Genomic DNA, 26,115 nt, shown 5'->3' on the forward strand with positions numbered 1-26,115 from the left:
TTCAACAGGGTTAAGTGGGGCTGTATCCCTGGAAAGTAGAAATTTACCGATGCTAACTTACAGAAATAGCGGGATTTTGCTCAGCTCACTTTACGCACCTTTTTGCCTGTGGCTGTCATCCAAGCAGTTTGAGTCGCCATACAAAACAATCCTGCCTCCCCCTTCCGAAGGAACTTGGTAGAGGCCCAAAATGGGGACGTTTTCTATTACTGCTGTCTCCTGCTTCAAAACTTCAAGACCTGGAGGAAAAGGCAGAAAGGAAATTTGTCAATTGTCAGCATCCCAATGTGGATTTCTCCCAACTCACAGATTAAAAAATTAGGGGACAAAAAACATGGCCAGGCTCTTGGAAAGAGATTTGCGATGCGTTTTATTTTATTTTTCAAATAAGACTGAAAAATCCTATCCCATACACATTTCTCTATGCTTCCCCAAGCAGAGAGATGTCACCATTACTGTATGGAATTCTTCATTTAATTGTGATGTAGTGTACTTCAATATGCTCACATTCAAAACAAAAATGCCAATCAAGTTTGACCTTAAAAGCCTTAAGAGCTGGGGCCCGAGTACGACTGAAGACTCATGAACCTATCCTCAGTCTAAGACCCATGTTGGAGGTCCTCCTCTGGGAGCTCCTGCCTTCAGTGATTAAAATGGGTGGTGACAAGAGAGGGGGCACCCACAGGGATGGAACCCCACTTACGGAATGTCCTTCACCAGGCATGTGTAGCAGCCCCCAACACCCTTGATGGTTACTAGGAAGGTTAAGCTTTGTTTAATCTTACAAGGCTTTTCATGGGCACCTGTTGCTTTCAGAGTGCGATACCATAGTCTTTCGAGACTGAAGGTTGCCAACATGATGTTGCTTTTAGTGGGTTATTTTCTGATTCTATTTCAGGGCCAATCAGGGCTCAACAAGGAGAACATTTCAAAGCTAAGGGGCTATCACTGAGAAGGTCCTGTCCCACGTCCCTGCCAAACAAACCTCCTATGGCAAGAGGACTCCAATGATAAATGCAGAACATGAGCAGGTTCGTATGAAAATCATCCTAGAGCTTTATAGGGAATAACCAGCACCCTAAAAACTCTAAACAGCACCCTAAACCAGAAGCATACTGGAAGCCAAAGCAGAACATGAAACAAGAATATAACACCTTCTGACCCTGGTTGCTGCATTTTGTACCAGTTAAAGCTTCCTGTCCATGCCTTGGCATGGGACGTACTGCTTGGCCCAGGCACGAGACTGGCACCACTGCTTGGAGGGGGGGAGCGTCCCCATCTGTCTTGGAGACTTGGGTTGCCTGGCCGAATCCCACCTAGGCCCCTGAGTTCAGGACTGGGAGAGGGTTGCTGCACCCTTCCTCCTCCACAGCCTTGTGGTTCTGAGCCTTCACAGCCTCTTCAAGTAGAGCAGGGTTTCTCACCACAGTTGCCGTGACCCTCTGCCATCTCACTCCTTACCATCCTCATCTCTGGCCTCAGGAAAGCTCTTTATAGCTTTCAAGGGATGGAAGTCTCTGCCACTTCCTTCCCTTCCTGCTACTTCCCTGTGTTCAACCCCTGTTCCAGTTGGATCTGCACCCCTGTGCTACCTTTGATGATGGGAAGGCCATCAGCAGGCTCTGCCCCCCCCCCCCAAATCAGGATCAATGACACTCATACTCAGGCTGAGCTGGACCAGGGTAGACCCAGATCTCGATACATTGTGGCCATCAGAGTGGGAACATGACATTTGGGCTCTTGCATGTGTGCAAAAGCCATACCAGATAGTGCGGTCTCATCCAATGATGAGCATTCCTGCTGCAGCTTGGGGGAGCCATTCACAGTGCTCAACAGCCCCCAACGAAGCAAGGATCACCACAGCCTGTCCACATTGCTGCAGACCATCCCCACTGCTTCAGAGGGTACAGGTGAGTCCACATCTGGACACCTTCAAACCATCTTTTAAGGGAAGCCCCAGCTGGAGTTTGTTACTGCAATAGAATCAAAATTTAAATCTGCTTCTTGCTGATACCTGCTGCACAAACTGTTTTAATTGAGTGATTTATGTTATGCTTACTGTAAACCCCTTTAATATTTTAATAAAAAAGTGGTATATAAATTATTTTCAATCAATTACCTTTTATTTAGTACTATAAAATACCTTATACAATAAAATACCTTATTGTAAAAGCAAATTTTACAATCCCCTGGGGGCTGGGGATAAGAATAGGCCCTCAGTTTGGCTGTACTTGTCATAAGAGGCAACTAAGCAGCCACTGGGTAGATGGGACTCGTCAGCCTGGGAAGGCAGCTCATCTGAGAGAAGGAAAACTCTGATCCTAAACCTCCACTGCCTTGTGGCTACATCCAGTTATGGAAAAGGCTTCAGGAGTCAACCTCCAGGCAAAATCCAGAGCCGGAGTCCCTGAGACAGTTCATGGCTGAACACAGTCACGTTCTGGCAACTCCTGCGACGTCGCTAGAACCAACCGTATTGGCCTCTGCCTTTCCATTGGACCATTTCAGTGACGTGGAGAGGGGGGATTTGCTGCATGGGTAACAGCCTATCCTCCATACCTACTTTACCCAGGCTTCATGCACTGGAGAGGACACTCTGTTCCAAAACCACCATTCAGAGCATGACACCATAGTCTTCCGAGACTGAAGGATGCCAACAATAGTGTAGAAACTTTGCAAATGGCTACTCACAACTGAAATAGGTTTCTATGATACTGGAAAGTCTAATAAACTGTGACCCAATTGCCAGTGTTATTCCTTTTGTTTCAATGGGCGATAAGGGCAAACAACTGGCAGTGAGTGAAAGAAGACAAACTTTTCAATGGGACTAGAACATTCTAGTTTTGCCAGCAGTCTTATTAACAGTGCTGTACAAATGAAAGGAGATTAGCAGGCTCATTTTGTGCAGAAAGATTAAACACACAAAAGACTTGCATCGCCCGCTCTTCATTATGAAGAGAAGTCTAATAAAGGCTTTGCTCCAGAGTTGCATGTGAAAAGAACCACATGTAAAGGAGTGGGGGGGGGGGGAAACGGACTGTTGAGAAGACCCAGCTGTCTTCTCAACAGTCACTCCCTTTTCCCCTTATGACATAGTGCAAGTTGTTTTTTGAACTCCAGCAAGTTTCTGCAGCAGCTTCTGAGGCAGGATTGGAGGCTGCAGTTCAAAATAGGGGGGCACCTTACCACACATGTGCTTCTGTAACTTCTGATAGGAGACAACATATTCAGGGTGGTTCTGCTAAACGCCACTGATAAAAAAATATCTAAATCTCATTTGAAGAGGCAGCAAGTTTAATGAAGTTTCAGCATTTTAGGCTGCTCATCAATGTAACATTCTCCTCTGGCCAACAGCTAACTGGCCAGAACTGCACATTTCTGGAATTGCTGAGTTCTTCCCAATCCCTAGCAATGCTTGGCAATGCCTACTCTACATTGGGATATCATGTCACGTCATGGCTCAGTTGCTCACCACTGCTTGACATCACTGGTTGATGCTGATGAGGGCAGAGAAAATGAGTGACAAATACAGGCTGAGTCTCACTATCCATGAGGGTTCTATTCTCAGAACTATGCCAAAAATCTGTGTTAAAGGCTATTTACAAACAGTCTTTTTAATCTTTGTAATGCAGGACAGAGGCAACATGCAGACAATCCATCAATCAGTCTCTCTCCAGAAACTTAGCTTAGAAAGACTTCACTTGGAGGCAGAGACCCCTCCCTTCCCTGGGAAGGCAGCACAGGAAAGAATGTAAAGAGGTGATAATCACTTTGCATTCTTCCATGTGCTCAGGCGGAAGGGAGGGGTTGCCTGCCTTGGAGTGAAGCTGTTCTAAGCGAATGATTGAGAGAGAGAATGATTGATGGATTGTCTGTCAGTTTCCCTCTCCAGCACTAACAAGGCTACTGTTAAACAAATTTTTTCCTTTAATTGAAAGAGTTCTCCTCATTGTGCTGAGATAAAACTTCAGGTGAAAAACTTGTGGATAATTAGGTTATACCTGTAGAGATGTTCTTAAATAACATGTTATTTATTTGAAAGCATGAAGTTCTTCTCACAAATATATAGAAGGATTCAACCAAGCAGGACAACCTGGGCGATGTTCTTACAAAACCTTACAGCAACGATCAATGGAGTTAGAAAGGAAAAAGCACCCATCTTCCTCTCCAGCTTCAAACTGAGAGAGAGGGAAAAAAGAACGATCCCTATGCAGTACAAAAATGAGAAAGATCTACCCCTCCACTCAAACTCCACTCAGCAGAGGAAAGCAATGACAGCAATTTCAGTGGTAGTCAGCAGCAGGATTTGAAGGCACAGCCTTTCCTTTGGCTACAAAGTTATTTGGGGTGGGGGAATCATCCCTGAAGATGCTATGGACTTCAAAGTTCCTCCAGAGCACAGTAGAACTGCTGAGATGATTGAGGAAATCTGCATAGGAGGGACTTTCCTTGACAATCGTAAGTAGCCCTACTGAACAAAGTGAATCTGACTTGCAAGCAAACATACTCAGGATTGTGCTGAAAGGCAGGGACAGGGTCCTGAGAACTTTGGCTTCGCTACGCAGGCTAGTCAGAATGTGTGGAGCTCTCCTAGGAAGGATGCTGGGAGTTACAGCTTGCCTGCTGGCCTTCCTAGAGCAACATAAAATGAAATGCAGTCTGTACCTTGATCCTTGAAAGTCTGTGCAATCACAACGCCATCTTCTGGAAACTTGGCAATGCTACACCCTGAAGCAAAGTTCACTAAAAATACAATGAAAATGATGTAAATAAATTCACCAGTCCTGATTTTAGATATAAACATGCAGTCAAAATACACATGGTACTTTCAAACCAGCTGTCTCACCCCACCTACATATGGCTTCACTACCTTCTCCAAATTGCTATATCCCCACTGCTGAGAAAGTTCCAATACTGGACTTTTAACAATGGGCAAGGGAGATCTTTACTAGATCCAACTTTTCCTATCAAAGTGTCACAGTGATAACAGAATTTGCACCCAGCAGAATTCTTTCTTCAGTATAAAAGAATACCAGGTCTAAAAGAACACCAGAACTATTCTTGAAGGGCAATACGGGCTACAGAGCTCTGGGGCTATTTCTGTAGCGGATGCAGCCATGTTATCAACAGGTGCACTCACCTTTTGATGCACCTTTCCAAAGGGGGACCCTTAGCCAAGAAGAAGCATCAGGCTCAGCAGAAGGCAAACTGAGAAGTTTGCCCATGGGCATATGTTAACATCTAGGCCATCATCTTTCTCAAAGGCTACCTGGAACTCTGTATACAGCTGATGTTACATTAAGGCTGCAATTCCTATGCAATTTACCTGGGAGTGAGTCCTACTGGACAGAGTGGGACTTACTTTTGAGAACATATGCAGAGGCTAGTACTCCAATACATATTTTTAAATTTGAGATATTTTTAAAGCCATGTTTCCATTCTTATATGTTTGTTCTGAACATTTGCAACCCATTCCAAGAGTCTGTGATGAAATGAGTAGATCTTTTAAACAAATGACAACAAATTTCCAAGTAAGAATAAGTGGTAGAAGAATATTCTCTAATAATGAAATTTAAAGTTGATTTGTTGTTATAGTCTTAATGAAGCATACTTATGTGGGTTTTGTGACAAGCTCTTGCAAAATTTACCACTACTAGCACAGCATCCAGGCAGTGCAGAGTTGTGAAAGAAAGTAAAATGCTAGACAGAAGTTTTGTAGGTAAGTAGTGTTCTATCAGAAGTTTATTTGTTCCCTATCCCATAAGTACTTCATTTAACAGTTTGTGGCTGTGCAAGAAAAGACAGTGATAATTGGTCACCAATTCACTGGTAGCTGACAAAAGGACATTGGCAAAGAAACAGAGAAGTTCAGAACCCCTTCAAACTGAAGAATGGTGCAAAAAAAATTTCATGAGTTGTGATGATGTATAAAATAGCTGCATTAATTACAGAATGACCCGGCAGGCTTCAAGCGGTGTTTAACATTTCAAGGAACTGGAAAACTGTTTAGCGTTTTGGAATGCAAAGTATTCCCCAAGGGGACATATAAGTGTGTTTTCTCATTGCTACAAATTTTGTACACTGCTAGTTTATTATAATAGACACTACAAAATATATATTGTTTAGTTTGTAATTTTTATTTTTCATCAAATCTGATGGTTTGCTTGCTCCCCTTTTCATTGCTATACAATATGCTACAAGGTCAAATAATAGGATTCTATACATATTTTATAATATAGTTGTGTGCACTTTCTTTTCTTTTTTTGTAGCATTGCTATTGGTAATTCTTTTTTATTTCTTTTGAAAGGAATTCTCTCAGACCTTGGAAATCCTGTGCCCCTACCTAAGATTCTCTAGCTCAAGGGTGTCAAACTCATTCCATACAGTGGGCCGAACAGCATTCATGATGCCTGCTGAGGGTTGGAAGTGATGTCATTAAACAGACCATAACCAAAAATAAGCACTTTTTCTTACTTGGGAACTCATTAGCTGCAAATGAAAATACGCAAATCTTGATCATATTTCAAGATAAGGGAGAGCCCAATTTTCATGTGGACTGCCCTTTCAGCAGCTGAGGGCTTGAGCTTGAGGGATGGATAAAAAGCTTCCAGGACCCTGGGCCTTATGTTTGACACCTCTGCTCTAGTTCCTTTGCTTGTCCCACTTCATTCCTGCCAATAGTCCTTTCCTGATCAAACACAAACTACCATAATTAGACACACTGTATGTCAGGTTTGGGCATCCCAGGCTTGAGATTGTTATTAGCCAGGATGTGGCAGGAGGCCCTGATACCTGGGCCTGGTGTGAAGCAATCAGCAAAACAGCACAGCTGATGCAATCAACTGCACCTGCTGCAGGTTGGAGTCACGTGACTTGGGGAGAGATGAGTGCTGAGCAGGCTATGGAGGAATGGTGCAATGCACCACTGGACAGCCAATCAGGCTGGGTCACAAGACTGTCTTGTGACTATGAGGTCGCCCTACTCTGATTGGCTGGCCCCAGTATATATGGGGCAAGCACAGACTCCTGATGTGGGTTGTTGTGGTGGAGTTTCTACGTGCCGTGCTGCTGGTTTGTGTATTGATTTGGACTGCCTTCTTGTGACTGTGACCTGCTGTATCCCTGACTTCTGGACCGTATGACTGACTACTCTTCTGCCTGCCCCTTTACCAATACCTGCTTCTGCAACAAACAAGCCTGTGTCTGCTCCTTTGGCTCTGTTTGGGTGATCCATGCTACGGTGACATCGAGGTTAGATTATTGTAACATGCTTTATGTGGGGCTGCCCCTGAAGACGGTTCGGAAACTGCAATTAGTGCAGAATGCGGCGGCCCGTGTGGTCACTGGAGCTAGGCGGTTTGACTCGGTCAGTCCGCTTCTCCGGGGACTACACTGGCTGCCCAATCGTTTCCGGGCCCAATTCAAGGTGCTGGTTTTGACCTTTAAAGCCCTATACTGCTCTGGGCCAGGCTATCTTAGAGATCACCTACTCCTCTCAGGTCATCAGAGAAGGCCTTTTTACAAGTGCCGCCGCCCAAGGAGGTTCATGGGGCGGCGGCAAGAAATAGGGCCTTCTCAGTAGTGGCACCAACGTTGTGGAACTCCCTTCCCCTTGACTTGAGAATGGCTCCCTCTCTTGAGTTTTTTCGGCGAGGCCTGAAGACCCTGTTCTTTAAACAAGCCTTCTGATTCCATGGCCTTCTTAACTTTTTTATACATCTTTTAGTTTTTTACAGGCTGGATTCCTCCATGACTTGCTGTTTTATGCTCTTTTTATTCTGACTTTATTCTGACTACTGTTTTTATGGCCTCTGTTAATGTGTTTTTAATATGTTTTTATCTTGTTAATTCATGCTTTTAAAACTGTTTTTATATGTCGTGAGCCGCCCTGGGTCCCTTTTAGGGAGAAGGGCGGGATACAAATAAAGTTTATTATTATTATTATTATTATTATTATTATTTGGGATCGCCTGCTTCTTGTGCTGTCTCCCTATGCTCCCGTGCCATTCTGCTATCGGGAAAGCAAGGGCTATCCTCCCCTGCTGACCTGACACTGTATGCTCAGTGGTATTGCAGGGATCACCCACCATTCACCCAGGTTTAGAAAAATATGGGGGGAGGGACAACCACCTGCTGCTTTCATTCTCCCACCCATCACAGAAATACATCTGCAGAGAATTAAGTTGTTAGTGTCAGATGTTCCAAAATGTAATGATTTTGATGTCATGCTTTCAGCAAACCACAAGGACTTTGCTTAAGACCCTGACATGCAGCTTAATGCCAATGCATAGTAACTAAAAAGCAATAGTGACAGAAGAAAAGTGGCAGCCATATGAACCCACCTTTTGAATGGGAACAGCATTTGATGAAGGAATTACACAATGCCTAGTACATTTAGGGGCTTTAGAATAAAATGCAATGACAGCAACACCACCAAAGCCATCACTTCCCCCTGGATACTGAGTTGGCCAATCCCAGCCTAGACAGTGGATCACATGGTAAAGCTGTTCCTGGACTACACTGCTTCAGCTTGCAAGTGGGGGAGTTTTTCTCCTCGTCAGGGTCCTTCTGCACCTAGATGCTAAACTGAGATGCTGTCTCCCCAACAGCTAACTGTTGCCCATGCAGAGCATCTTTGACTTGGAGGAGCATTTAATCATTTAAACCTTGCTCTTCTTACAACACACTTGAATCAACTTACTAAATACAAAAACCAATTGTGCAATCCGCCCCCCCACCCCCACCTGCAGCGGTACATCCCAGAAGCAGTTTTACACATAAGGCCTGCTTGTGTACAACTGGCCTCAGCAGTTAAGTACTGATACTGATGTGTCTCATTTACTTACTTTCATGGCCTGCCATGGTAAAATCCCCTTCATACAGCCCATCACTGAAAGCCATGCCCCAGACCGAGAGAAGATCGTTCAGAGCTGGAATATTAGCTCCTCCAGTATCGGGCATCCACCACTGCCTACAAAAACAGCAGCATAACACAGGTTTACTACAGGCCAGAAAACCCTACCATTTCTTCTGTGGCCAGTACAATTCCTCCATGCCTAATGCCCATGCTGAGATATCCAGCGAGCTCAAGTTTATCTTGAAGGAAAATCCTCTCCAGACCAAAGTCTCAGATTTGCACAAAGGCCTAACAAAAACCTAGCCACATTTACTACTGGTTGACTCTATTTGTGGGCCAGCAATTTTTTTCCCAAAGTGCCACAGACTGGCACTCTATATAGTACCAGTTCGTGGCACATGGTCTTTCCTGCTTCCTTTTTCCAGCTTCTCAGTCTCCTGTGATGCTCGGCATGTGTCAAAGTTGCTCAGCAAGCCTTGGGAGACTCAGAGAAGCTGGAGGAAGGAATTGCAAGGAGGAATGCCATGGACTGGCAGCCAGTGATGGCTCACAGATGGGCAATCACTCCATGGACTATACTTTGAGAATCACTGGACTTTAAGGATAGTTCCCTTTGGCACTTTTAAAAATTCCAGCTTAAATTAGTTTTAGAAAGCTTTGTTTTCTATTCTTTCACTCACTTTTTAAAGTCAAAACAGTCAATAGAATGCACACCACAGGACTCTTCAATGTATGCTATTTGCCAAAGGGACAAAGAGATTCCAAGTATTCACTCCATTGTGAGTATTGACCATTGAGACCCATTCTTTGTTTCTTTATCTTCCACAAGTTCCTAACCCATGAGAAGACCTGCCCTCTTATTCCCTGACTATGGAGTTTTCTCAGCAGCCGCCTTCTGATTATTCAGATATACAATATCCACGGGTTCGCCAACATCCACATGCCTACTGACCTTTTCATAGAATTCTAAAAGGTTAGTGAAGCAAGACTTACCCTAACAGAAGCCTTTATTTAAAAGTGGTTATGATACAACTACAGGAATTTATCTTCATTATCCCATACAATGTCCCCTTGTCTAGTTAATTCAGAAACTGCCAGAAGGTCAATGGCCTTAGACACGCCAATGGCTTGCAGAGTTTCCCAAATTCACATACCTTGTGTTTTCATCATAAAACTTGACTTTCCTCATCACTGAAGTGTTGTACCAGTCACTGAATACTACCAATGAGAGCCCATTATCAATGTCCCTCCTCAGTTTAGTGATTTCTTCTGGGAAATACTCTTCCTCACTGTCAACCATCAATAAGGTTCCTGAGAGTAAGGCAATTCAGAGTTTTGAAGCATGAGCCAAGAGCATTCTGACACTACTTGCTTCTACAAAAGTGATCAGATATTTACATAATGCATGGAAGGAGGGGAGAGGAAGTCTTGAGCTTTGCTTTGGCCTCAGCCAAAGGGTATTCCTCACACTTCTGTCCCATAAACTGACAGCCAGTCCCATAGCCACAACTGCCACTCCCTTCAAACAAATCCTTTTGCTTCTGTATTGGCAACATGGGGGATCACGATATTCCTTGAGGGCTGCCAACTGCTGATCCCCCAACACACAATGTTCACAAATATTAAATACAGCTGAGTAACCAGGTTATACACACACAGCAAACCACGCCTCCCCCCCAAATCCTGTGACATCTTTAAGGCCACCCCATGTATTGTGTCATAAGCTGTACAGTTTTTCTGAATGTACAAAGTGAGGGTTATCCTTACAAAAACCCTAGAAGGATTATTGTTCCTATATTGCAGATGGAGGAGACTGAGGGCCTGAGGCCTGCCTAAGGCCACCATTTCATAACCAAGTTGAGATTAAAAGCAGGGAAGTTACAACTGGCAGCTCAGCATTTTAGGTGCAATCCTATGCACACTTACCAGGAAGTAAGTCCCACTGAACCAAATGGGACTTACTTCTGAGTAGATGTGCACCAAAGTGCACTGTTAGCCCTTATGTTTCATCAGCCCAGTTACTCACCATACTGACTGGCATCAAAGCATGTAAATGGTGACCCAAGAACTTCAACGAAATACCCCATGCTTCTCAGATGTTGGTACATATCCCTGAAGTTTGTGTGGATGTGGTCACCATTCCTAAAACGACAATTTTTGCTTTACAAACAGGGAACTATAACGCATTTTATATGGAGTGTTCTCTGTCTTGCTCCTGCAAAGGCTGCACATTCTGTCTTTCATACTCAACAAGCTGTACAGAGGTCTGGGCACATTTTAGCATAAAAGTGCTACTAAGCCAAGAGGGGGATCTGGAGAAGTGTTTGAAATCCCTCTGTAAAAGGAATATTAATTACAAATATTTGTTCATGTTAATTATAAATATTTGTTAATACATATTACTCCAATATGGAACTATCCCTATACTGGAGTAGCCAGCAACAAAAACAGAAAATTCAGCAATGTCTTCAGCTAAAAATGGATGAGGCCAAGCTCAGAATGCCAAAGAACAGCACGAAAAAATAACATTTTTGTAAGTTCACAAAATAAAACTAGCTTGCTCTAAACCAGACAAATGCAGAGTTTTCTACATGCTCTAAATTCTGATCTATCCTGGAGATGAACAAAATTCTGAATAGATTTGATGTTTAGTATACTTTGGAAATTGAATGCAAATTTGAAAACCATTTAAACCTTTAAAAAGGTGTTTTTTTAACCTACTCAGCAAATTTTGGGACTTACGTATTTATGTATTTGATCCCTAACCATACGAACTTTTTTTCTTTCTTAGCCAGGTTAGCATTTTAATTTTTGAAGGAATCACATACTTAGGAGCATCATCAAATAGTTTATAGTTTCTCCTAGGGTTATAGAAAATGTGTCACAATCTCACATTATGTTGTGGACAGAATTGTACTTTCTGGGTTATTAAAGTAGCTGTGCAAAAATATCCAAGGTTACATTAAAATAAAAGTACACACCAATCTAAAGGATCGTTTTTCATCCTCAAATTATCCCTCGGGAAATATCCTGGTGGATAGCGGAGATTGTGATACTGATCCCACAGGACTCGCTTACTACGAGGAGGGGTCGGTATAACTTTCACTTTCACTGGGAGTTTCACAGTTGAAGTCTGTCCAGCACCAGCTTTTGACTGAGAGAAATGGATACAAAACAAAAATCTCTAAGCATCATTAATTATTTTCCAAAACAGAATCTACAAGCACACTTCACTATTGACACAGTACTTGGATTTCAAAAGCCAATCAAATACATTGCATTCCGCTCAACCCCTTCCTTCAGAGTCTCCAATATTACACCATGATGCAATGACTTGAAGATCAGAAACGCCAGGTTCAAGCCTGCTCTTAGCTATGAAGTTTACTGGCCAAGAAATTCTCAATCTGATCCACCTTACAAGATAGTTTTAAAACTAAGATACTACTCCAGTCTCCTTGGGCAAAAGGAAAAATATTACAGAAAACAATACAGCTGGTATTCCAAAGAACCATGTCATCAGTTCTGAATGCCCGGGGGGGGGGGCATGTTTCTTCTCAAACACTGCAGAGCTTACTACTTTTGAAACGCAGGGAACTTACAAAAAACATTTGAACAACAATCTGGATATGGGGGGATCTAAGTAGCTGTGTCTGCTAATGTTGTTCTTTGGATCCCAGTAAGATGTAAGATGGATGCTACTGTCCTATTATTATTATTATTATTAACAGTATTTATATACCACTTTTCAACTAAAAGTTCACAATTTCTAGAAATAGTTGTCCTAATTCTATGATTTATTATATTTATGCAAGGAAGTAAAAATTTAGATTTTACTATTCTAATTTACACCTAGGAAACTTGTGATATGGATATAAATAAAATAAAATTAATATACTAATTAGAAATGGAGAATGAATTATGTTATACAGTGTCCTAATCAAGGGGTCTCAGTGCTATCAAAGAGCTACTCTTGTGAATGTCTCATGACTACTTACGTAACAAACTGATTCTGAAATACCTAGAGGCCTGCTATGTAAGCATTTGTCTACTGCCATTTTAATCAGAAACTGCTTTCCTCTTAAGATTGCTGCTTTAGTTACCAGCCCATCATATCACAAGAGCTCAAGAGTGGTCACATCAATTTCACAGGCACAGAATAATCTATGACTCCTAAAGGACCCTGAAGGAAGAACAATTAAAGAACCTAAGGAACAATGTGGGCTTAGATTTTAAAACTCTGTTGGTACTAATTTTTCAAGTACATATGATTCATAAACAAATAATACAGTACAAACCAAATTATCTGGTGTATAATGAAAGTTTCACTTTCCCCACCCCTTCCAAGCCCCTTCTCACACTCACCTACCTTACAGGGTTCCCTCTGTGCTGCCACTTGGTCCTCCCCCAGGGTACTTCAGGGGTGGAGGTATTCTAGAAATCTCCATTCCTAGAGCACCTTGGTAGAAGATGAAGTGGTAGCACAGAGGGAGCCAGTAAGGTAGGTAAGTGTGAAAAAGAGCTCAGCGTGAAAGGAGGCAAGAAGGCAGGTAGATTGTTTAACTGACTTTTTGTTAAGCAAACCCCTGCATTTAACTGGCATCTCTATCCGAAGCAGAGATGCTGGTTGAACAAGCATTACTGTTCATGGTTTACACCAATATGCTGGGTGAGCAAGAACATAATATTCAGATTTCAATTCTAATTTGCCCTGGGTTAAAAACAACTTTTTTTAAAAACAACCACACTGGAAACTCAGCATATGTTCTTATAGCATTTCCCAAAGCTTGTATCTGCAGAAGAAGCAGATTCCCAGGCAGTGAAGCAACAATCAGATGTTCAGATTGTTATTGTACAATCTTATTCTTCAGAACTGGTGAGAAAAACTTTTGATCTTTAATTGCAAAGTTTCTCAATCCAATTGTCATGTTCTGCTCCCTGAGAGCAATAGCAATAAAGAATACTAGATGAGTATCAGCAGGGCAGGCTCCCCTCTCAGCAGTAGTTTTGTTCCACAGTATCAATGACTGCCTGAACCAAGGCAAACTGATGCAGGTTTTATCGGGTCAAATGACTTCCACAGTACACAGCACCAGGCAAGCATATACAAAACAGCAGTAAAAAAAATAGGACATACTTCGTTTTCTGCAGGGGAGGAAATGGTGATCATGACGTGTCCCTGAGCAAGGCCCTCCCAAGAGGCCGCTTTCTTTGCTACAGAGATCGAAATTGCTAGATACCCTGACCAAGGCCACAAGACAGGGGAATATGAGAAGGCCACCTCAATGTAATCTCCATTCTGTGGCAAATAGGGCTGCCAGTCAGGCTGCAGAGCAGAAAACAAACACCATTAAAACACGGAGCAACTGGGGATTCTAACAGCATTACAAAACAGCCCTCTATGCATGCAACTGGGTGGTTCCAAGCCCTTTTTAATAGAAACTTGGAGGTTGAGATATGGGGCAGAGAGCAATGCAGTCACTCTGTCAGGAACTCTTAACTATATTTTGACACATATGCTCTTGTGGAAAGCAATGGAATGGCTTTTCTTATACTCTTACAGTTTTTACTGGCAGCAGATGGACAAGCTTCTCAAACAAAATTTGACAAAAGCTTTCGTTTTTAGTACTTTATGTAATTGGGTTTCCAACTGAAAAGAGACAAATGGATCAAATTCAGTGGGATTGTTAGGAATGATTTCTAATTTGAATAAACATGGTTAGGACCAGTCTGCACGTCTTCCCAAACATCCAGCCTAGTGAAGAAAATAAGAAGAACTCTTCAGTCTCAGCTCTTTCAAATCCTACCTTGTCTACTATTCTTCCTGTGACCCCCATTCCATTCAGGATGGTGACATTCACAATGGTTGGCATTCCTCCATAATAGATGGGTTGGGAGCAATAGGGCCACATATAAGGGCATTCCGTCAAGTCAATGTAGCTGGGACTTAAGCTAAGCACATGAAAAGAATACATAGAAAGGTATTCAAAAACAGCAATGATATACACAGCTGCTTTGTTCCTCTTCAGTGAACCTCTGGTTCGAGAAATAAAAAGCAAGCTTGGCACACACCCCAGGAAGACTCAAAGATGCTCTTATCACTTTGAATTTTAAAAGTCTTGGAAAGAATATTAACACAGGTAGAAAAAAAGGAGATCTTTTGAACAGGAATAGGTACTTGATAGGGGGGGTCTTCTTGCCCCCTCCCTGTGCCAAGAGTTTCATTTGGAAAAGAACGCTCTCCAAGTTGTACATATGGGGGGGGGGGGGAGAGAACAAACATTACACATTAAGACTAAAATTCTCGTTTGGAGTGTTACATGCAGCGCCCTGGATCACAGCCTGCAGTTATGGGCTCTGTAACTGGGAAGTCTATCTCTCAAAGGCAGCAAGGTGATTCCAGAATCTGATCCTTTGTCAGGCAGTTAGCTTGTGCAGTAAAATACACTTTTGGCCCCAGAATACAGTCTGGAGTCATAAGAACATAACAAGGGCCCCACTGGATCAAGCCAAAGGCCCATCCAGTCCAGCTTCCTGTCTCTCACAGTGGCCCACCAGATGCCCCAGGGAGCACACAAGACAACAAGAGACCTGCATCCTGGTACAACTCCACTGCATCTGGCATTCTGAAGTAGCCCACTTCTAAACCAAGAGGTTGCACATACCCATTATGGCTTATAACCTGTGTTGGACTAGTCCTCCATGAATCTGCCCAATCTCCTTTTAAAGGCATCTAGACCAGATGCCATCACCAAATCCAGTGGCAAGCAGTTCCACACTCCTAATCACACACTGGGTAAAAAAATTTTTTGTACCTATTGTCGTTCCGAACAATAGCTAGGCAAGTTATACAGAACCTAGAGCATAATGGAAAACTATTAAAATGCCCTAATCCCTCTGTTTCAGAATTTTGCCAAGCTGGCTAATATTGCAATCCTATAAACACTCACCTGAAGGTAAGTCCCACTGAACTCAATGGGACTTATTTCTGAGAAGATATGTACAGGATTGAGCAGCTAAGAAACACTGTAAAATATTATTAATGGAAAATCACAGGAGACCTACTATCTTTGACCATATGAACCTGCGCACTTGCTACAATCAGCAGAGAGGCCCTCCTGTGTGCCTTCAACATCAGACAGTGTTTGGCTGGAATCAGGGAGAGAGCCTTCTCTGCAGTCACAGCCAGGCTCTGAACCCCAGACTCCTCCTCTGGAGAAGCACATTTAGTTCAGTCCTCATTAAAGATGGTGAGCTTTCAGTCTCTAGATGCTGTTGATGTTATCCTGCAATAATTCTGTTTCCATGCTTTAACTGTGATGGCTATTATTTTAAACTGAAGTTTTGTTTGTTTTTTAACTGTTGTAAGCTGCCTTGACTATCACTTTTGTAATTGAGAAGAAAGATATTAACGCCTAACATAACATACAGTATTAACAAACCTTTTCATGTATTTTTTGAAATCAAAGTCCTTATGAAGAGTAGCAAAATTTCCCCTCTCAACCACAACTCCCCTTCTTTGCCCTATAGCATCTTTTCTAGCAGCTATTTGCTAATGTCTTTTGCTTCTTTTTAGATTATGCATCCTTTTTGGGAAAGGGAAGCATCTTTTCATTTATTTTGCTTTGCTAACTGCTTTGGAAACTTTTGCTGAAAAGTGATACATAAATTAAAATAATAATAGCCATTCAGTTAGATCAAGCAGGAGACCATTTTAAGTTATCACCTTGAAAACACTGCAGAGGGCCATGTAGAAAATACTAAAAGCTCACCTGGCCTGTGGTTTATAGCTGTTGAGAATCTGATAAGCTCTGAGGAGATCCAGCTTGCCATGCCCTTGCTCAAACATGTTGACTCCTGGAAGCCGTCGAGCCGATGCAATCAGAGCCTGTTTCATGCTCGCTGGATTCACCATTTCACGCTTTGGAACTGTGCTAAAATAGTTGTAGTGTTGTAATGTTATATCACTGAACAGGCACTGTAGTGAGACAATGCTGTTAAAGTGTTAAACAAACATACACTTATTTAAATCATTCATTTTACAACCAGAAATTCATTATTTTATTGAGTTTAACGCTGTAGACATTTGCATAATAAAGTATCTTCTCTCAGTCAAAGGAAATGTCAAAGTTTCTGCCTTTAGTACCCCAGAAAAGATTCACTGATGTCAACGAGACTCCATCTACCTAGTTGTACGTAGCTTTCACAGGAGGGGCAGACAATTTCTGCTTTAGCACCACAATACTGTTTCTTTACACATAAGTCAATACCACTACGTTCAGCATTCAAGGCTCCCCAAGCCTTGTAGAATCTAAAAATAAAGACTGCGACCCACTTCCCATTTCCCAATCAAAAACTGGGTCTCGATCTTTACTTTTAGATTTTACGAGGCTTGGGGACCCCTGCAGAAGCTCCCGGCCCCCCGAAGACCAGTGCAAGCTTAGGTAAGTGTAAACATACCTAAACAGGTAAGGACAGAGTTTCTCTGGCTGGGGCATTTCGATGCCCCAGTTTGGGAACCTCTGCAGTGGTCCCTCAGTATCACAGGGGTTCAGTCCCACCTGTCAGGATACCAACATCCATGGATACTGGAGGCCCTTTTAGAAACGTTTCAAAAAAGTAAAAATCAGTAGGAAAACAGCCTTCCCTACCTTCATGCCACAAAACTGGGCTATTTGCAGGGCTGCAGAGCAGACTTGGAAGCCACTTCTGGAGGTTGTGCAAACTCCTCCCTTAGCTCTGGCTCCCCCCCCCCCGAATGCACTGCGTGACCCAGAAGAGCTTACAGGATTGCAGAAGACTGCCCTGCAGGTGGCACAGTTTTGTAGCATGAAGGTAGGGAGGGCTACTTTCTTACTGATTTTCACTTTTAAAAGGGGACCCCTCCCCCCACATTTGCTGCATCTGCAGATGGTGAAATCTGCAGGTGTCAGACCCACAGGTAATGCAAGTCCACTGCATAGAAATATTTTGCCATCCAGGACAACAGAGAAATCTCCCATTATCTGAATAAAACTGAGATCTTCACATAAGGGAATAGATGTTTTTATTAGTTTGTTCTAGTAAAAAAATCGTAGTCATAGAAGGAATAAGGCTGCAAACCTAGGCAGTATGCACTTATCTGTGAGTAAGTTCTACAATGGTAACTTAATGAACAATGGTAACTTACTTCTGAATAGCTATGCATAGGATTGTGCAATAAATACTATAATACAGTAAAAGTAAAGAATACGAACATGGATATTTTCATGGGACAAACCAGAAAAGAGTGGCTTAATTCAGACAGTAAACTTCAAACTGCAAAACAGAACAAGCAAGATTTCATTGGTCTAATCTAGCACTCTTATACCTTAGGTTTCAATTCCTTGAAACTGACAAAGCTAACACCATTTTGTATTTTGAAACCAGCAGAGTGTGAACAAGTTTTTCAGACTGTGAGCCTTTTGGGGACAGGGAACCATTTATTTTGCTCAGTAAACCACTTTGTAAATTATATTTTGTTGAAAAGCTGTATATAAATATTCTTAATAATAATAACTATGATTATGAGCCAGGATATCCCCAGCTCAAATCTCATCTCAGCCACAAAATATGATGCATGTCTACTCAGAAGTAAGCCCAACCTTGTTCAATGGGTTTACTTCTAGGTAAATGTGTATAGCCTAACTCTCTGTATGGCGTTAAACAAGCCACAAGCAGCCTTAGATCTGTATGACAGGCACTGATCTACTTCATAGGCATGTTTAAGGTTTGTTGTTGTAATGTAGGTAAAGTAGTTTGAATACTTAAGAAGGGCTAAGTATAATTTATTGCTTTCAAAACTCAAGTTTCCTTTGAAATTCTGAAGTATGTTCTAGTTCCAAAACAACTTCTCCAGGCACACATAACCATTTCTTGAAACTTATTGATCATAAACCAACAGAATAGCAATTTTTCATCTCATGGCACACTGACAGGATGCTAAAACTGTCAAGGCACACCATCAGTTTTTTGACCACTGACCAGGTGCGCAGCACTGCTGGTGGGGAGCTCACATCCCCCAATAGCCCTACTAATAAAAATCCCTCCCCCAAACTCCTGTGGCACACCAATGTGTCATAGCACAGTGGATGAAAATCACTGCATTAGACCATTATTAAAGATGCCTGGTACAGGTGGAGCCGATTTATCCGCGTTGGTTCCGTTCCGTGACTCAGCGCGATTAATAAAAATTGTGTTGTGCTAAATTCCATAGAGTTACACAAATACACTGCAGCCTGACACTTCCAGATGGAAGGAAACTGAAGCAGCTGTTATCAATCCCCTCCCCTCCCCTCCACTCCACTCCATACTCAGCTCTCCCCATTGCCAGCTGCCTGGCTTCTTTCACAGTTGGGATGCTGATCTTTTAAGAGTTCAGCCCTATGCGTTTCTACTCAGAAGTAAGCCCCATTGTAGTCAATGGGGCTTACTCCCAGGAAAGTGTGGAGAGGATTGTAGGCTTATCTCATGCTTTGCTTGGTGGGAAGGCTTGCTTGTGTGCGTGACAGCTTGCACCATGGGGGGGGGGGGTGCCTGTGTTGGTGATTGCCTGCACCATCTCAATGGGGGGGGGAATTTGGCAAACACTCCCTGGGTTTTTTAAAGCAATCCCCTCTGTTGCTACCACACCTGCCCCTGTGTAAGTGTGAGTGAGTGAGAGAGCGAGCTCCATCTTGCTGTACATGTTCTGGCTACAGAGATTTTTGGGCCCCCCTTCCCCTCTTCAGCCTCTTTGCTGACTGAGGGGCTCCAGGAATGTTAATGTTCCTTGCAAGGGGAACCTCTTCCAGGGCTCCAGGGCTATTTCCCTGCCTGGGCAAGGCAGAGCCTATTTGCAGTGTTTTGGGCTGCCTGGAAATGGAGCGAGATGCCAGCGCAGGGCAAAGGTATGTGTGACTTTCAGTTCCCTCACCCCATTCTTGTTGAGATAAATCTGCAGATAAAAAATCCGTGGATAAATAGGCTGCACCTGTAGTTGCTTTCACACTGAGCACTTACCTTACTAGCAGTGTGACAGCACCTGCCACTACAGGGGAGGCCACACTGGTCCCAGAGAGGGATCGGCAACCACCCTTCATTCCAGAGCCTCTCACTCCAGAGCCATACGTAACAATGTCAGGCTTGACTCTGCCATAACCTCCAGGTAGTTCCTTGGGAAGAAAGCAAAAGACTAAAATAATAGTATACCAAAATAACCCCTAATAAAAAAGGCACAATCTCCTTGCCCTTTTACACTCCCAACACTGGATACAATCTTTCAATTTCTGACCACAGCTGAGGCTTCCCACTGGATCCTTGCACACTTGGCAACAAGACAGACCACTGCCAAAAATGTCCTCATGCATCTATGAGAAAAAAGCAAGAAGCTTGTTTTCCTTGCACCAAAAGACTGGAATTATTCTACAGGCAGTCCAATTTTAACTAGCATTGGTGGAGCCAAGCTGTCTTCCCTGTGCTGTACACTGCACTAGTTGGGAGCTGGCTGGAGTTCTCCTTGGGATAAGGGGATATTTTTTCCCTTACTCCAAGTAAAGCTCCCCTTACTCCAAGAAGTCTATGGGACTACTCGGGTCTCCATCAGCTATTTAGCTGGCAGAAGTTCCAGCCTGGCCTGGGAAGGGAGTTAGGATACGGAGGTGGACTGCTCCATTGAGCCTGGTCTCCCCAGGCTTGATCCAACCCATTCTGCCCTTCCCCACCTGAAAGGCCCCCACAACACCGTACCTGTCAGGGCTCCAAATGCAGCACTGGCAGGGTGGCGTAGGCTGCGCTGCAGGTGCAGGCCGCTCTACCGTCGCTGCTCACTCGCACAGAGTTGCAGCGTGCCTTACGGCACATTTGCAACACCTTCCACCAGTGCAGTAGCTGCAGAGTTTAGGACTGTGCTCAGAGTCAGTTTATTACTGCTGGGACGACAGCAACATTTCAGTTGGCCTCTCCACCTTATTCTGGCTCTTGTTTTGTTTCATTTATTTGGAGTGCATATGCTGTTGGTTTTTTAGATGCTTTCTAATTATTGCTTGCTGCTGCATTTCCTGTAGTTTGATGACATTGTATGCTGGCTTTTACCCTTTACTTTTTATTTTTTTTAATCAGTATTGCCAGCTGCCCTGGCTTACAGGGTGGGGATATAAATTGTTTAAATAAATAAATATTTACAAATAAATGCATTAATATACAGCTAAGAAAAAGCATGAGAGCTGAAAACTGCAGTAAATGCAGACAGTCATATTGTAAAACCAAATGACAAAAATCAGCAGTAGACCAAATTTAAAGGCCATTTTTCATCTTTTCATCACCTTTTGACTGCAACAGAATCTAGTTGGGACAGTGGGAGCTGCACAGTCCCATTCTGATCATCAAGCTGGGAACGCCATAGGCAAGGAGTGGCTTTTGTCCACACCCCAGTAGTATCCTTAATGCACCCCTAGAGTTTCTCATATGAACCAAATGGCTGCCATTCACCTCTATGGGGAAAAGTAAGTACTGCATCTGAGAACTGTAGTACAACTAAGGAAAATCTTTCCCCAATATTGAATATTCCAATTACTGACATGACAGCTGGTTTACACATATGCACAGAGGGTCTACAGACACAGGGCCCCGAGCAGTCCTTGCAGTAACAATGTTTTTCCCCATAATGATAGATCTTTGTCACACATAAATACAGACCTTAACCACATACAATGATTATGATATGCTTTTAATTCAAATTTTTAGAACATATTTGATGCTGCATTCATTTATTTATCAATAACCCATCCCGGAGATTCAAAAGCAGGGAAGTCAGCAAAACAGAACAAAATTTAATCTAAATCAATTGTGTTATTCCAACTTGTTTGCTGGTTGAACCCCAAGTTCCACAGCACCAAATGGTAAGAACTCATATTTCTATCAGACAGTTCAGGTTTGGGCTTAGAACTTAGAAGTAACCGATTTAGCTGAGTGAGGCTTAATTTAGCAGTCGTAGAAATCAGTAAAAAAAATTATGTTATGATTTAAAACACACATACTTTTAAAATTATTCCAATAAATATTTGTGAAGATGCTTACCCAAGTGGTCATTCCCCTTGATGAGAACCGAGCAATGTTATCTTCAAAGTCAATGCCACCTACTCCAATCACATCCATTTGGTCAGCAGGATTGTTGAGGGTGCTGAAACAAGCATTTAACAACAGAAAAACAAAACAGAATATTTGAAAAGGAACAGGCTTACAAAACAAATGAAACACAGAGAGTTGGTTTGCATATCCTACAAAACCAAATTATTTCCATCCATGCCAATATTTCCAGTAACAGGGAGGATATGTTCCTGGAAAACAGAGAGCTGCGTGAAACAGTGCTATAGGAGGTAATTATAACACTGTTCTATTGTAGATCTGTTCACAGTACTGTAGTCACCAATGTGTTGTGTTTAAGCCTGCTGCACAACTGATCATTGCTGCCATCACTCCCCCTACAAGGTAGAGGTGGAAGATGATGGAAAGAGCTTTCCCTGGGAGGATGAGCCAGACTGAGACACATCCTTGGGAACTAGAGGTTTCTTGCGGAAGAAGGCATTTTAGGATAATCTGCCCTATCAACGTTTCCCTTCCCAAAGCATCTCCTGGTTACAAGTAATTGGCCCCAGACTAGCCAGAATACACAACTTCCGCTGGCTGAAAGCACAATGCAGGCAGCTGTTCTGTTCTGCAACTAACCTTTAAATGGTTTTATGGATTTTAGCCCTTTTCTTTTGTATGAGTGTGTAAAAATTACACCCTGACAAAGAGTGCTATAACAAAACAGTACTATAGCTGTACCCATTCCACATGAATACCATAATGTGAGCTCTAACTTTCATGTCCTGGAGAGAGGAGAAAATCAGACAGAGCAACCTCGCCAAGTCCTCTCTCAGGGGAGAAAAAAAGAAAATTACCTTTATGTCTAAAAGAAAAACTATATTTTTTCTATATAACTATAGAATTATAGCCACTAGTTATTAACCTTTGATTAATAATGCTTTTAGCATTCTTTATTAATAAACTGCTCCTATGCTATTGTTTTAGTAGGTTTTAAAATACCAATTATTATATTGTATTTTTAATGTTTTCACTATTTTATTTTGTTTTAGCTATTTTAAATTACGTTTTATGTTGTAAGCTGCTTTGAGCCATAAAAAGCCACATTAAAAAAACTTTCAAAAAATTAAAAAAGCTTAAGTAAGCTCCTACAGATTATTTGGAAAAAACACATAATTGGTTAAAAGCTTACTTATTAACTTCAATGTGGTTTATCCCACCTTCCCCTGTTAAACACATGGCACAAGTGCCGTGAAATTACTTACCCATATAAAGGGCCATCATTTCCAATAGCAGAGACCATTATCACATTGTTAGCTGTCAGCTCCCATACCTAAAAATTAATTCAGAGTTTTGAAAATATTGCACCAAGCTGCAATCTTAAGCAGAGAAAAGGAGTTCTCCACATATATTTTGTCCACTCTCTTCAATTTGCCATTATAGAATATGTTACCTACAGAGATGTGCCCAAGTCACTAAGCACAAGTCACCAACCCCGCAACTTGATTCACAAGTCATAGCATGCACCTGTCACGACTTGACTTGAAAAAATTTCAAGTTTCAAGTTCTTTGAGTCATGGTCTGATTCATTTAGAGCAGCGGCGCCCAAAGTTGCAAAAATGCAGTCCTCTACCCAGACCACAGAGTCCTTGAGCAAAAATGCACAGAAAAAAAGGAATGTGGTGGTGGGGTGTGTGAGGAAGCAAGAACACAGACACAAACACACACTAAAGAGTTAGGAATTCAAGTCATTTTGAGTCCAGACACTTTTTTCAAGCCACTGTCCCCGAGCTGCAAGTTGAGTCAGGGTCAGTGACATCCACGACTTGAGTCAACTTAAATAGTAAAAAACAGCCGCTTAGTGTGATTCAAGTCAACCCAAGTCAAGTGCCCACCCCTTGTTACCTGTGTGATACCCATTTCGAGGACTGTTTTACTGATACAGTTTTCAATCTTTCTCTCAGCCTTTGCAGTAAATTTATCCATAGTACTAAGCATATTAAAAGTAACAAATTGGAATTTAAAGCCCACTTCACACGTGGTCTCAGTAATCCCTCACCAGCCTTGTAAGTTAGCTCAGTGTTGCTAACCCCAAATGATAGATGGGAGGGGGCTGAAGTTGTGAGAAAGCAGTATGCTTAAAAACCACCTCCAGGGCAGAGGCAGGATTTGAACTGAGAGCTTACAGTTCATTGTCAGCCTCTTATAGTCACAGTAGCTCCTACAGGAGGGCTTGCAGTCACTTCTGGATGATGAGACAGATGCCCAGTGGGAAGCAAGGACAAGGGTCAAGTTACAAACTCAACTTTCACCATGCTTGGAAAATCTTGCCTTTTGGTCTGCAAAACAAACAGTCTGTCAGATATACTCCTCAGTGACCCCGGTATACCCTGGTTGGGACCACGTCACTTTAAGCTACAGGTGGAGGCTCATATGATTGAATTTCCCTTAGTATTAAAAAAAAAAATACCACTGCACATAGAAAAGTTACCATGTCAAAGAGAAGGCTCAGGTAGAATTCTTCTGTCTGACATGAAAGTTTTCTATGTATGAAAGAGGATTCAATTATGTGAAACCCCCACCCGCATTCTGGATCCCTACTTGCATGCCAGACATTGGCTCACCATCTCAGTAGGAACTGGGTCGTAGGAAAAGAATGCCTACAAAAATGTTGGTCCTTTACACTCTGATTCTGCAAAGATGGAGGCTTTGCTACATTAAGCCGAGCATTTCAAAGGCAAACAGTTGTAAAAGCAGTCTTCCAAAACTGAAGTGTACAGATCCCGCCTCCTTACCCATGGATTTGGGACCTGTAGTTTTAACTAACCATGGGTTCCAAACCTGTGGGGTTCAGGTGGAGGCCAACACAGTACCCTCCAAACACAACTAGAGGGCCTTCTGAGGCTTGGGAGGTCTTCCCGATGCTCAGAAGGTTTTCTGGAGGCCTCAGACCAGAGAGAGGATGACTGGACATGACCAGAGAGTGGCCTGATCTGTCGATTTGATTATCTGCGAGTTTTGGCATCTGCAGGGGTTCTGGGAGCAGAACTCTGGTAGATGCCAAGGCACATCTGTCTCTGCAAAAAAGATTGTTCTTGTCACCCTCTTTTCGACCTCATACAAACCTTGTCAACAAAAGGATGATCCATGAAGTCTGGGCCTCCAATGCTAAGGTTCAGGACATCAATTTTCTTTAAGATGGCATAGTTAAAGGCATCCAGAAACCATGATGTATACGAGACCTAATGAGAATGAAAATACAAGTAAACACTAAACACAAAAAAGTAAAATGTTTTAAAAGATCTACCCAAATCCCACTTCTGTCCCCCAGCAGAATGCTCAGATAAGAAAAAACTACTGAATTTCATTTCTAAGTGCTGAATGTTAAAGTCACAGCTTTAATTTTAAAAATAGAATTGGTTACGGTTTCATGTCGCTAGTAGAAGTTTAACTCTAAAAATAAATAAATAAACAAGAAACCTATGGTGATGTCTCTGTTATTCCTGGGAACTTGGCTAGAATTCAAATTAGTGAGAGTCCAAAATATGCCACGCAGTTGGTGAACTGTGAGCGTTTATAATAATAATCTGGACATTCTAGAATCAAAGTCATCAACTTTGGTCAAACCGCCCAGGAAGCAGCTTTGAGCTTGAACCTGTCCAACTTTCCAGCACTGATGCAGCCGCAATGCAGCCCTGAAGTAAGGGAAAAATCATTCCCTTTCCTTGAGGAAGTCAGACTGCAGGATGTAGCACACACCCTGCTAGTGTAGCTGTATCAACGCTGGAAAACTGGACAGGATAGGCCCTACCACTGAGCCAGTCTTTTGGTCCATCTAGCTTAGTATCATCTGGTGGCAGCTCTCCAGCATTTCAGACGGGGCTCTTTCCCAGCTCTGCCTGCAGATGCCAGAGACTGACCTCGAGACCTTCTGCATGCAAGCCAGATGCTCTTCCACTGAGCTACAGCCCCTTCCCTAACAGCACGTGTGTTATAGCATTATTCCATAAGGTTTACATTCACATCTAGACCACCTACCTGGTTATTAGTGAAGACTCTAAATATATGCAGCTCTGAGTCTGGAGCAAATCCCTGGCATTCTCTCATGCTAGCTATCACCCCTGCTACAAAGGTTCCATGGCCCAACCCTGTTGAACATAAAAAGATTAAATAAAGTT

General features: G+C 42.5%; 1 protein-coding gene across 2 annotated transcripts in view; it reads right to left on the reverse strand.

Moving 5' to 3' along the window:
- Positions 1-26,115, reverse strand: part of MBTPS1 (membrane bound transcription factor peptidase, site 1) — a 57,971-nt gene that overhangs the window by 16,679 nt on the left and 15,177 nt on the right. For both annotated transcript variants that reach the window (XM_066636903.1, XM_066636904.1), the window contains exons 6-19: positions 25,976-26,085; positions 25,063-25,179; positions 23,203-23,270; positions 21,929-22,031; positions 19,874-20,025; positions 16,627-16,788; positions 14,662-14,806; positions 13,992-14,180; positions 11,839-12,011; positions 10,884-10,999; positions 10,012-10,168; positions 8,847-8,971; positions 4,666-4,743; positions 99-239 (exon numbers count right to left, since the gene is read on the reverse strand). In XM_066636903.1, the coding sequence (XP_066493000.1) occupies positions 99-239; positions 4,666-4,743; positions 8,847-8,971; positions 10,012-10,168; positions 10,884-10,999; positions 11,839-12,011; positions 13,992-14,180; positions 14,662-14,806; positions 16,627-16,788; positions 19,874-20,025; positions 21,929-22,031; positions 23,203-23,270; positions 25,063-25,179; positions 25,976-26,085 (1,836 nt within the window). The remainder of the gene's footprint in view (positions 1-98; positions 240-4,665; positions 4,744-8,846; positions 8,972-10,011; positions 10,169-10,883; positions 11,000-11,838; positions 12,012-13,991; positions 14,181-14,661; positions 14,807-16,626; positions 16,789-19,873; positions 20,026-21,928; positions 22,032-23,202; positions 23,271-25,062; positions 25,180-25,975; positions 26,086-26,115) is intronic.

The sequence above is a fragment of the Tiliqua scincoides genome, chromosome 9, assembly GCF_035046505.1.
Source record: "Tiliqua scincoides isolate rTilSci1 chromosome 9, rTilSci1.hap2, whole genome shotgun sequence".
NCBI classification, from domain to species: domain Eukaryota; kingdom Metazoa; phylum Chordata; class Lepidosauria; order Squamata; family Scincidae; genus Tiliqua; species Tiliqua scincoides.